Source organism: Pygoscelis adeliae, unplaced genomic scaffold (assembly GCF_000699105.1).
Source record: "Pygoscelis adeliae isolate BGI_AS28 unplaced genomic scaffold, ASM69910v1 Scaffold709, whole genome shotgun sequence".
Taxonomy (NCBI): Eukaryota; Metazoa; Chordata; class Aves; order Sphenisciformes; family Spheniscidae; genus Pygoscelis; species Pygoscelis adeliae.
Window position 1 is genome coordinate 70990 of NW_008825605.1, and position 12156 is coordinate 83145.

A 12156-nucleotide genomic window follows, 5' to 3' on the forward strand; every position below is an offset into this window, starting at 1 on the left:
TTCAGCACAAAGAGGCTGAGTTCTTACAGAAGCTGCTGCCTGGCTACTACATGGTAAGTCACTTGGGCGAGGCTTTCTCTGCAAGCAAGGGAAGGATCCCCCAAATGTACAGGTGTGACATATTGCCATGTACTGCCTGATAGGGTGTGAGTGGAGGTTTGATCTGTGCCCCAGCTGAGCGGCAGCTTCTCTCTCAACTGTCCAGTGACAAAGACAGTCATGGACTAACACAAGCTACCTGGGTATCGCGAGCCTGGTGTGCGGTGCAGGGGTCTCGGGTTGCAACTTCGTGACTTGGACCCTTTTGGAAGATTGCAGGCTGCTTCGTGACCAGCTGTGAACTGTTCCTTGGCGCGCAGCGTCATGCCCATGATACTTTGTCTTGTAAAGCTGTTCTTGTGTTTCCCTTCCCAGGGCTATACTTGGTTCTGTCTGCAAAGATAAAGCATCCTGTTGAAGAACTCTGATTTTAAGTTTCTATATATAGAAGCAGCAGCTTTGGAAGTAAAGGCATATCAATTTTATGGAAGTGGCTATAGCAAAAAAGGCTTTATCAGTTCTGGAGCAAAATCAGGTCCCACCCTGAACACAATGTGTGTGATCTGACTGCTCGTGTTTATGTCCAGCCTGGCCTTTACAAACCACCTCTGTGAAAGGGAATTTAGCCATGAGGTCGTCCTGCTATACAGAAGTGCCTTAGGACTTTTGATGCTGTTGGGGTCACTAGCTGAATTCCTTAAACTGCTTCTGAACCCGCAAATATTTTTGCTGTGATTATATCCCAGAACCACATCGTTTTTCTCCAAAATTCTGTCTAGTGCCTTCTGCAGCTGCGACAGTTTAGATCCGTCTCTATCCTGATGCATTTAGCTTGACCTAAGTGCCAAATCCAGAAAGGCTAAGCACAAGATCTTCCTTTGCTCTGAAGCCTCCCCAGCTTACCTTCTGTGTGAATGAACAGCAAACTCCTTCCTTCCTGCAATCTTTGCCTGACCCATTCAGCTTTGCAGAGAGGTTATTAACAACTGTAGACATCACCCATCTGTTCCCTCTGTTCACCTGCCCTTGTCTCTTGGCTTCTTTGGCAATGGCTTTGAATCATTGCCAGCTCCATTTCAATATAGAAGTACAGGAAAGAGCAAAGAACTCCTCTAACTGGCACGCGAATAACCAGACTGGCTTTGAAGGTATTTCTTTGTCTTTGGCATTTCAGAATTTGAACCAGAACCCAAGGACGCTGCTGCCAAAGTTTTACGGCTTGTACTGTGTCCAGGCCGGAGGCAAAAACATTCGCATTGTCGTGATGAACAACCTACTGCCGCGCTCTGTCAAAATGCACCTGAAATATGACCTGAAGGGCTCCACCTACAAACGCCGAGCATCCCAGAAGGAACGGGAGAAGGTCTTCCCAACATACAAGGACTTGGATTTTATGCAGGACATCCCTGATGGCCTCTTCTTAGACTCTGACATGTATAATGCTCTGTGCAAAACATTACAGAGAGACTGTTTGGTAAGTGGAAGGGTGAAGGGTGGCGTGGAGAGTTATTTCCTTTTTCTGAGCCTGTCCCAGGAAAAGGAGATTGGAGCTGCCACCTTTGTAGCCTCTGCCTGGGGTGTTGACTTAGAGAACCTGTTTTTTTGGTGATGGTGTGGACAAGAAGCAGGACCTGGACCCCAGTGTCATTCAATACTTCCAACCTGAATTAAACCCAGCACTGCCTCTAGAGGTGGAGGAAGCACCCTCTGCCAAGGTTGAGCTCTGGAGCAGGGCAGGATCCCGGGAGAGGGGCGGGATGCTTGACTGAGTCTGGTCTCAAGTTGTCAACCGCCTTTGGGCAGCCGTGCGAAAGACAGTGTTCTCCCCTGGCTTGGGTCCCCGTCTGCACAGGAGTACTACTGATGGCTTTCCTCTAACTCCCTTTGGCGACTGTAGATGCGCTGACTGTGCACGAGCTGTGGATTAAAAGCCATCCCCTCAATATGCTCAGGGCTCTAGGCAGAAATGCTGACTACGCTTCTGAAAATGTCTGCTCTAACAGTTTCACTGGGCTTGCAATAATGAGTGAGCCTTTGTTGACTTTTTGCCCAGGTCCTGCAGAGCTTTAAAATCATGGATTACAGTTTGCTTGTTGCTATCCATAACATTGACCTGGCGCAGAGAGAGCACGCGATGGCTGATGGGACATCCCAGACCGATATGCGGCGACCCGCTGCCCAAAAGGCTCTCTACTCGACAGCCATGGAATCCATCCAAGGAGAGGCCCGGCGAGGTGGCACTATAGAAACAGATGACCAGTAAGTCTGTGTCAGTGTTGCTGTTCCCAATGAAATACTGCGAGGAGTGAGGGGTAAAACCTAAGCCTGGCTAATGGAGACTTAATTTAGATGCGGACTGGGCTATACAGGATTGCTGTCGCACAGGGCAGAGAGGTCTCGATGTCAAATTTTGTGCTTTTATCTTTTGATTTCCCTTCCTTAATGCACAAAAGATTTTTCTCGTCTTCCAGGTGGCATTGAGAGTTCTCTGCCCACCGGTTATTAGCAGCTCCCACTAGTTATTGCCATCCACCTCTAAGAGGCATAGCGAGTGCGTTGTTAGATCAGACTTAGCCCATGAAGTCCAGCTGCCGTGTTAGTATGGATGGTAGTAGATGGTCTTTACAGTTGCTTGGTCTCCTCTCATGGATGAGTCGGGATTAATCCTTATCTTCAACTAAATTTGTCACACAGAGGGAAAAGGGGGTCAGTTCTCAGGAGGTTCAGCTAACTTACTGAAATAGCATTTTGCTCTGACTTGTCTTCCCCACCTTGTTAGCTGAACAGTAGGTGCCTCCCGCATGTTGACGCTTGTTAAATAGTTCGCATAATATCCAGCCCACGCTAGGCTGTGTGAGAGAGGCAGTGGGGTGTGAGAACGCCCTGCTTCATGTTTGTGCCCTGTCCTCTGCCAGGATGGGAGGCATTCCGGCCCGCAACGCGAAGGGGGAGAGGCTGCTGCTGTACATCGGCATCATTGATGTGTTGCAGTCCTACAGGTAGGAAACGTTTAATAACAGCTTTGTGTCACCTAAGGGTGACCACTTTCCAGCATTGTCTGCCCCTGCTTGGTTGTCAAGATGGGCTTTCAAGAAATAGTTAAGACACAAATAAACATTTTTTTTATGAACCTCTTTCTATTTTCTTGAAGTTGGGCATTTTGGGATTAATTTCTGGGTCTTGCTTACTGTATTTACTTCATGTTCCCAGAATAGATTTACTCTTATGAAGTTGTTTTTGTATGCTGTGGTTGTTGTACACAGACACTGTGCAGGAAGTGGCAAGGAAAAAACAAGTGGTGGCTTAAAATGGCCATAACCACTTCTCCCTGTAAAATGAAAAATAGCTGTAAGGCTTACCTTTTCTTCTATTTATATTAAAATGCAATGTGCAGAGGGTTACGTATGTAAAGTCTCTGTTAAATGTCATTGCAAGTTAACTGCCCTTGATGATAATGCTTGTGAAACTGCCTTTGGAGAGTGAACTGTGCAATCAGCCCTGGTGTCTGTGGAACGGTCTTAGGAAAATGGGACAATGAAGAGAAGCCGAAGCCCAGGCAGTCTGTGTTTGGGGTGTGTGTGCCACGGTGGTCAGAAGCGAGGCTCCGTGCTGAGCAAGCATGGTAAGACAGTGGGGACTTGGTGTGAAAATTGTTCTTAATTCTTTCTTTTGTCAGATTTGTCAAGAAGCTGGAGCACTCTTGGAAGGCCCTTGTACACGATGGGGTAAGTAGAAAAATATCACTTGTTAAACAAGCTAAAAAGAATACCAGCGTCTTGTTAAACTGTGCCCGCTGTCCTTGCTCCTTCTGGGCGTAGGATCCTGGATTTCTCAGGCATGGGTGTGTTTGCCCTCTTATATAAAAGTATTACTTTCTAGGTACTCTCAAAAATGTTGGCTTTGTTAATGCCGGTCACCTACTTGTTCATTAACAAGTATTGATTGCTTCGTATATAATGCCTGCTGTTTGTAGCTAATCTGCTCCTCCCAGCTGCTAGTGAGAGCGACTGTGAGAATCCCTGACTGTTCCTAGGCCAACGTAGCGTGTGTTTCAAGGCTAACAGCCTGAGAGAAGCTCATGTTAACCTTGATCGCTTACTAATTCAGATTCATATGTTAATGTTTGTCCCTTGGGCTTCTAGGACACTGTATCTGTGCACAGACCCAGCTTCTACGCCGAAAGGTTCCAACGGTTCATGTGCAACACAGCGTTCAAGAAAATACCACGTAAGTACCTTCGTGCAGCTGTACCCTTGGCAATTGCCATGGTTTCTGGCTTCTCCCTGCTGAGCAGCTGTGCTTTGGGAAGGTGGGTGACAGCGTGCAAGAGCTTTAGGAAGTCCGTTGTGCTGTCACCCCTTCCTTCCTCCTAGATTGTTCTTGCCTCACAGATGTGACCTTATAGGAGCTGTTTCATCCATCAGCTTGTTCCTTCAGGGCACAGCCCTCGCGCCAGACTGTCACTGGAAAGTTGCTGCGTCGGGTCTTTTACTCCTTCCTGAACGTGTTAGAAAAATGCTTTCTGGTGTGTTTTTTTTTTTTTTTAATTTTTTATTTTTGTCCCTAAGTAAAGCCATCCCCTTCTAAGAAGAGCCGGTCTGGCACAGCAGTTCCTCGGCGGAGCTGTCAAGGAGGAGTGCCTTCCCAGTCGCACATGTCATGTGAGACAAAAGCACAAGTAACGACAGAGGCGGATATAGAGCAAGGTTGGTGCCTGGGCTGAAAAAAAAAAAAAGCCTAGAGAAGTTATTTTTCAGCTTGTATTTATCTAACCAAAGCTTGCTGCCTCCTGAGCTGTGCAAGACACCTCCGTGTTGTTTTGTGGTCTTGCCAGGGGAGGGCCTGTTCCCTGGGGTTGTGGGTGCAAGAAACCAGACAGGGCCAAAAAATCATACACACCAAATGGCCTTTGACAGCACCATGAGAAAACCTGGAGGAGCAGCGAGCCCTTCAAAGGCTTGGCTGTTTTCAAGTATACTGCTGCAACAAATGCAGGGCAGGATGATAAACCTCGTTTCAGTAAAAAGCCAGTCTTTACTCAGGCAGGGTAAGACCAGCTTGTGGAGGTGGGGAATTGTTTCTTCATGCATCTTAATGGGATCTTTTGGCCTCGTCCAAGCATCCAGCGTGGCCCACACTCCCCCTGGGAAGTGGGCTGAGGCTGCGTGGCCGTCCCATGTGCCTGGTCTCTTCCCAACAGCTTGTGCCCATGGGGTTTGTGTCAAGGGAGAAGCTGGACTAGGCAGTCATGTGGAGACTTGGACTTGGAACAGAGAGCTGTCTGCAGGGCTGGTTCCTCAGTGCTCAGGTGGCTTAGATGTCTTGGGTGGGATCCAGCATAGATCCTGACCTGTGGCTAGCGTGGGAGCTCATGCTACACGATCCTGCTTGTGCTGGTGATGGAATAGTCTGTGCTTCAACTCAGGTTCCCACCTTGGTCGCCCAGATCTCCTGCCCAGGACCCTGCCGGTAGATGAAGCTAACAGCGATTCCATCGCAACAACCCTGTCCACTTCTTCCTTGGGCAGTGGAGGCCTCAACTCGCCCGCAAATAGGTAAGGCTCGTGCTGTTTTGGCTCATGGCAGGCCAGCGGCTCCTGCAAGTCAGGTTCGTGAGCTGTGGGAGGGCTCTGTGCTGCTTTATGGGATGTTCCGGTTTTTGGCATGCTTGCAGAAATACCCGTTTGAGTGGTCCATGTGTTGTTGAGCAAGTTCAGTGCTGTCGGTTCAAGCATGTGCGAGGGGGGAGCATCGCCGTTCCTGCGTGCAGTCCGTTACAGATGACATGATCTTGCAACTTCTGCTTGGGCTGTGTGGAGATCCCAGTGGCTTTTAGTTCCTTGTGTGTTCTGTATTTAATGGCTTTGTTCTGGAGTTGAGGTAATTGTGCTAATTAAAGTGAGTTGGTGAAATTGTCACTGCCAAAATGTATGTGAAGAGCGTTAACGTGGTGATGCGTGATGCTGAAGATGACCTTCCTGCTGCTCTTTTCAGAGGGTTGGGCTCTCTTGCACCTTACTGATTGGGTTAGCACTGAGCTCCTACAACTCCTCAGGAAAGGAGGCTGCAGGGATGTGTGCAGGTGCGGTTCGATATGTCTCAGAAGCTGAAATGCATGGAGAGCCTTGAGGGAGCTGGTGGCTGCCTTTGAATGTTTCATTTCTTGCTGAAGTGGTAAGACTAGCAGGGATGAGGAGGAGCTGTGGTCAGAGGACGATCCCTTTCATAGAAGTTGTTCTGAGGTGTTAACTTCTCTTCCTGGAAGCGATCGGAAACTATTTTCCCCATTCCTGACCCACTGCCTGTGCAGTGGCACTGATCCAAGTGTCCGCTCTCTCCTGAGCTGCAGGAGAACAAGATGCAATTGTAATTAACACCTCTTACTCCCTCTGTAAAACATGAAACTTCTTGGTAGGGATCCTAAACCAGAGCTGCTCCTTTCCAGTACGTCAGCATGCCTGAGGTGTTCTTTTTATTTACTTAACTGCGGGTCTCTCTCCTTCGATCTCTACGTAGGTCAGTGGGCGTACAAGTGCATAAAGCTGGCAGCTCAGCAAAGGATTTGACTAGAACAGCTCCCGGCATCTTCCTGTCTAGGTGAGGGGAGGAACCAGACTTTGCCTGAAACCTTCTCTTGTCTAGAGGGTGTGCTCAGTGAGACTTAGCCTGGGATTTGGCCTCACGCTTATTGCTGGCCAGCGGTTACAGAGGTTCTGTACAGTCAGTTTGCTCCTAAAATGCAGTGCTGTAACACAGTGTGTCCCTGTGCCAAGGCTCGGCAGTCCCTAACGTGTCTGTCTGCTGTAAAGCTCAGTGGTAAAACCCCTCAGGATGGTGTCTTCCTTACCCCGCGTGGCACTGAGCACCCTTCTTGGTAAAAACACGGGTTCTGGTAGGTAAGATCAAACCTGCTGCACAGTTGGGTTGAGTCCCAAGTGGTTCCCCAGGTGCAAAGCCTGATCTGTGTTTGCCCCAGGTACCCCTGGAGCAGAGCACTCCGCTTATCGTACCCTGCGGGCACTCGAGCATGTGGTTACCCTTTGCCAACATCCCGTAAAACCGTGTGCCAGCGCCAGACGGTGGTAATGAAATCCAGGAGGGAGAATGGAACAGTGTGTTCTCCCATGTGGGGCCTTGGGATCAGAGCTCCCTACATCGGATCTGTTGTCAGAGGCTTAAATCCACTTTTGCAACTGGGAGGTCCATAAAGCTCTGCAAACCCTGAAAAGGATGAAAGCTATTTGTGGATTATCGATTTATAACAACGTAACTTGTTGAATGGATTTAAAAGGGTGTTTTTTTTTCTCTCTACAGAATCAGCCAGTCTAGCGGGGTGTTTACCACCCTTTGGGGAGGTAACTTCTTAAATCTCTGTAGTCCTGTACAAAGGGGAGTTGATCTCACCCATAATCTCTCCAGTTAGAGCTTCTGCCCTTCTAGGGGTGGGCACAGGGGGAAGGCAGGATCTGTCCCGCTCCAGATCTGCCTTAGGAACACGAGTTCAGCCCTCTCGTCCGTGCTACGACAACCTCGGTCTCTCTTTTGCAGCACGGCCTCACGCCTGCCTCAGAAATGTTGCCACGTGCCTCTGTTTGCGGTGTGCAACCTGTGTGTCGAAGACGTGCTCTCCGCGGTGGCGTAAGCGATACCGTGCAGGCGTGGGTGCCCTCGCGAGGCTGGGATTCCCCTGGTCCTCAGCCCAGCTCTGTCATTAACCTCTGGCAGAAGCGTGCCGGCGTTGGGGACACCTAAACATCGGCACGTGCCACTGGGAATGGAAGCTGCTGACCGGCATCCTGCGGCAAGGGGTTCCAGAGGGTGATCCCCTCCATTTGAGAGGGGCACTTCTTTTTCCCTTAAGCACTGTGGTTTAGTGGTGGACTTGGCAGTGTTAGGTTAATGGTTGGACTCGATGAAGGGTCTTTTCCAACCTAAATGATTCTATGGTTCATCCTGCAGCCCTGCGTTAGGGCAGTGCTGCTTTAGTGCTAATTAAGACAAGCCTCGAGAGCCGTATGCACTGTAACCGACACTGAGCATCCTCGCCTTTAATTTCTGCATAGGTCAGAAGCAGCGAGTCGCCAGTTAGAGGGCTCAACGGAGGAGGAAGCCAGAGCAGCTCAGAGTAACCAGGCGCATAGGTGAGGCATGATCAGGCAGAGAGGGAGCTGTGCCTTCCCGGCGAGGATCCCCATGTCTCCATTTGGGTGTTGATCCAAGGGTGTTTGCGCGGGGCGACGTGTAGCCTGAACAGCTCGATGCTTCCTGTGCTCGGGCAACGGGCAATCGAATCCCCACTAATTCAGGCAACCACTGCAGGCAGGCCGTGACAAGCCCTGGGTGTTAGCTGTGGGAGGGCCAAGCGGGTCATGCTGTCCGTAGGCAGTCCTGAAACCTCTCCTGTTAGTTGCCAGCGCACCGGAGAGCCCTGACCGCTTGGCCTATGTGAAATATGGACTCACAGACTTGGCCTCTCACTCCAGGGGCAAGGAGAGAAGCTGTGGTCACCATATCCTTAGTAGGAAGCAGGGCAAGACCCAAGCTGGGAATTGGAGTTCCTCAGCCAGCAGGTTGCAGCCTTTTAGCTGTAGGATCGTGAAAGAAGTGGGAAAATAACGGGGTATTAGAGTAAAGCAAGTTCTTCCATGCCCCACCTTTTCTCCTTGGTGATGTATCCTATCAGGCGCTCAGCGTGCTCATGTTCTATATCCTGCTGTCAGGCTATAGCCTGTGTTCAGAGCGTAAAAGGTTTGTAAAAGGTTTGCCAGGGGCTTTTTCAAACAAGGGTGCCTCTGGAAGGGCTGAGACTCGCTGAGCTCTGGTGCTTCGTGGTTTCTTTGTCCCTGGACTGTTTTCACCCAGGACCATTTCTATATTGATGAGGTGCTTGAAGACTTCCGTAAAGAGACACTGCTGCTTGGCTGGACAAAAGATCCTTGTTTCTAACGTCTGAAGTCGCGTCGACTAGGGGGGATGATTTTCTAGGTGGTGTTTTGGGTGTCTGGCCCAGCAGGGATCGTGTTGCCTGTGCCTCCATATTAAGCCTGCCTAACAAACACCTCTGTGCTGTGCTGGGATGTTCCCGTTGGCTGGGTACAGCAGGGCAGCCCTGGAGATGTGACTTACTGACAGCTCACTTCTAAAAACTGCTTTACAGGTCTCCCCCTTCTGTTTCCCCAGCGGCTCCCCAGGGCCTTCCATACCCGAGCGCTCCGCCGAGCTGAGAGAGCAGCTCGAAGACCTGCAAGAGACAGAGATAAGCTTTGTAAGTACTTCCCTGTTTAGGAGGAAAAGAGCGGCCCTGGAGGTGGATGGAGAATTGCGGGGTTTATGTGGTCCCTACGTGTGCTGGGAACACGGACACTGAGCGGGATGTGTGAGTCTGCCAGGGCGGGAGCAGATGTTCTTCATCCTCCTCTGGTATGCGAAGGCTCAGCCTGCCTTGTGCTAGGCACCGTTCGTGCTCTTAGTGATAATCTGCTGCCCCAACCGCCTTAAGTTAGATAAGCAGGCGGCAAAGCAGAGACGTTCCTCTTTCCTGAGGGCCCAGAGTGGGTCTGATGGCAGAGATAAAACGGGGTGAAGCTGACCAGGCTCATCTTGCTGTCCCCGCGGCGGATGATGAATACTTACAGACCCTCCTGTTTTAATGTAAGATGGTGGTTGGGGTAAGCCTGGACTCAACAGCCCCCTCTGCTCTGCTTCTCCCAGGGTGGAGAAGGTTTAGGGGAAGACCAGGCAGGAGACCTCCTGCTGCTCTTCCTCAGAGGAAGGCAGACCTCTCCCCAGCATCTCCCCCTCTCTTCTCTTCACAGTGAAGCAACACGGAGACTGCCGCCATGGAAGCAGATTGTTCTGTGCTCTGCGTGGTCTGTGGAGTCTGACAAACGTTCAGCCCCTGTTGCTGACTTACTATTTTTTTTTTTTAAAGAAATCTTATCTGGACAGAAACCTAAAAGCTGGAAGGCTGGGCTACGCTTAGGGGGATAGTATTAACAAAGACCGAGCCAGCACAGCTGAGCCTTGGACACCTGGAAGTCTCCTTACAGCAGAGCCCACCACTGTGCCCCTGCTGTCCTCCTTCCTTTCAAGCCTGGCGGGAGCAAAGCCGGCTGTTGGGAGGAGGAGGAGGAACTGCTCCGTGTGGGCTGAAGCCCTCTGGAAAAGGGATCTGACTGTCAGGGAGTTAGCTGCTTACGATGCCGACACCACAAACCTTGCGAGAACGGGCAACTCTTTGGAGTCACTGGGGGGAAACGGGCATTAGAGCCTCGTTGGGGCGGTTTGCGACAGAGCAATGTGGTTTTATTTTGTATTTTAAACAAGTTTTTAATTTAAATGTTTCTCTGAATTCAGTCATATCACTTCTTTTTAGTCCCGCAATATAGTAATTTTTTTTTTTAATAAATAGGTTTTTTTCCAGTGTTCCACCATAAAGTATCTCATGTGAGAGAGGCAGAAAGGGGGAGCAGAAGCTGTACTGACCGTGGACGAGCTCCTCTCCCCCGCCAGCAGCCCCTGGCTGCCGCAGCCGCCTCAGTTTTCAATCTCGCATCGCCCCGAGACAGTGCCGAGGAGAGCTAGGTGCTGCGCTGTGTTGCTCGGAGGACTCTGAACGTGCGAAGCTTTTAAGACGTCAGGGAGGTTTTGGATTGCTTTGTTCCCCGGTTTTTAAACTAAGCCTTTTCATCCCTTCCCCGCCAAGCAGGGAGTCGCAGGTGAAGGGAGATCTTTGTAAGGGGCACACTTTTTTTCGCTTAAAGTATTTCTTAAGCAAACGGACCAAACCCAGCCCGCTCCGTTCCCTTCCCCTGCCCTCCGTCCTGCTGCGGGCACCACGTGCAAAACCCTTCCCGTTTTTATAGCTCAGCTCCCTTTTGATATCTCGCCTGTGTCGCAGCCGTGGTCGACACCGCTGCTCCCGGCGGCTTGAAACCGAGATCCCTGCATAAATGGGATGGACTTCTGCCTCCACAAAAGTACGGGGCATCTTGAGTCCAATTTTAAGCAAAACAATAAGCTGAAAGGAGGGATTGTTCTGCTGCCGTTTCCCTGCGGAGACGCCTGGCCCATGCCGGCTGCAGACGCTTCTCTAGAGATCTCTGAGCAGATGTTGGACTGATCTTTATTTTCACTAAATGCTTTTTTTAAAGAAATGAAGTGACTCTTCCCCGTGTTCCCGGTGGGTTAGAATCCTCCGTTCTTTTTTATATATATTAAAAAAAAAAGTAATTTAAAGTTTGCCCTTGCGGTAGTGCAAGGGGTTTCTATACTAATTAGCAATGATTGCTAAGGAAACGAAGAATGTAGTGGTGTAGAAAGGGATTTTTAGTTGATGTTTCAGAGCCAAGTCTCTTCCCATCTTCCACTTCCAACTTTTAAAGTGGATGTGACACAAGCTGATATTTTTTAAGAAAAAGCATTTTTTTAAATTCTTTTTTTTTTTCCCCCAAAAGACCAAGCAGAATGGCCTTACTCCGGGTATCCGGATCCCCAGGGGGTTGGTGGAGCGCGAGGACAGTCGCTGTTCACAAACTGTTTGGTTCTCAAGGGCTCTCAAACCTTTCGACACCGATTAACGTCACGACGAGACCCGTGAGCGGGAGGAAGGTCGGCTCGGGGACGCCCGCGCCGTCTCTGCTGGATCTCCCCTTCTCCCTCCCCTGTACCTCTGGCTCGATCCAGCAGGTTACACTTTATAGCTGAAGTAACTGTCTATATTAGACACTTGTTTCTTATCTTCCCTCCTAACGCATATTTGTTTGTTTGTTTTTTTTTAACCAGGAGGGAAGAAAACCAAGTCTCAGTTTTTTTCATGATTTAATATTTATGAAGTTGTATTTAAGTGTTGGTTTTTTTCTTTTCCTGGGGATAGTTATTCAGTGAGTAGGGAGGTGGGGGGGTGGCATTTATATATCGACCTCTGCTTTGTAATGGGTTTTCAGAACTGCTTTTTTTTGTGTGTGTGTGTGTTTCAAAGTGGCGGGCGATGGGTTTTCGTGTCTTTTTAAAGACCCTGGCAGCCTTTCCCCAGTGCGGGGAGGGGACTTCGCTTCTCCTGCCCCACCGGGGCTGGGGGGGGGGGGGGGGGGGCGGCTGGGCCCGCCCGGGGGCGCG

General features: G+C 49.9%; 1 protein-coding gene across 1 annotated transcript in view; it reads left to right on the top strand.

Annotated features, from left to right (window-relative positions):
• The window catches only part of PIP5K1A (phosphatidylinositol-4-phosphate 5-kinase, type I, alpha), a 31483-nt gene extending 21102 nt beyond the window's left edge, over positions 1-10381 (top strand). The window contains 11 exon segments of the mRNA XM_009332554.1: positions 6-53; positions 1214-1513; positions 2093-2298; positions 2955-3038; positions 3716-3764; positions 4182-4266; positions 4608-4745; positions 5465-5594; positions 6556-6636; positions 9220-9304; positions 9855-10381. Coding sequence (XP_009330829.1) covers positions 6-53; positions 1214-1513; positions 2093-2298; positions 2955-3038; positions 3716-3764; positions 4182-4266; positions 4608-4745; positions 5465-5594; positions 6556-6636; positions 9220-9304; positions 9855-9857 — 1209 coding nt within the window. The 3' untranslated portion in view covers positions 9858-10381.
• Positions 10382-12156: the final 1775 nt, after the last annotated feature.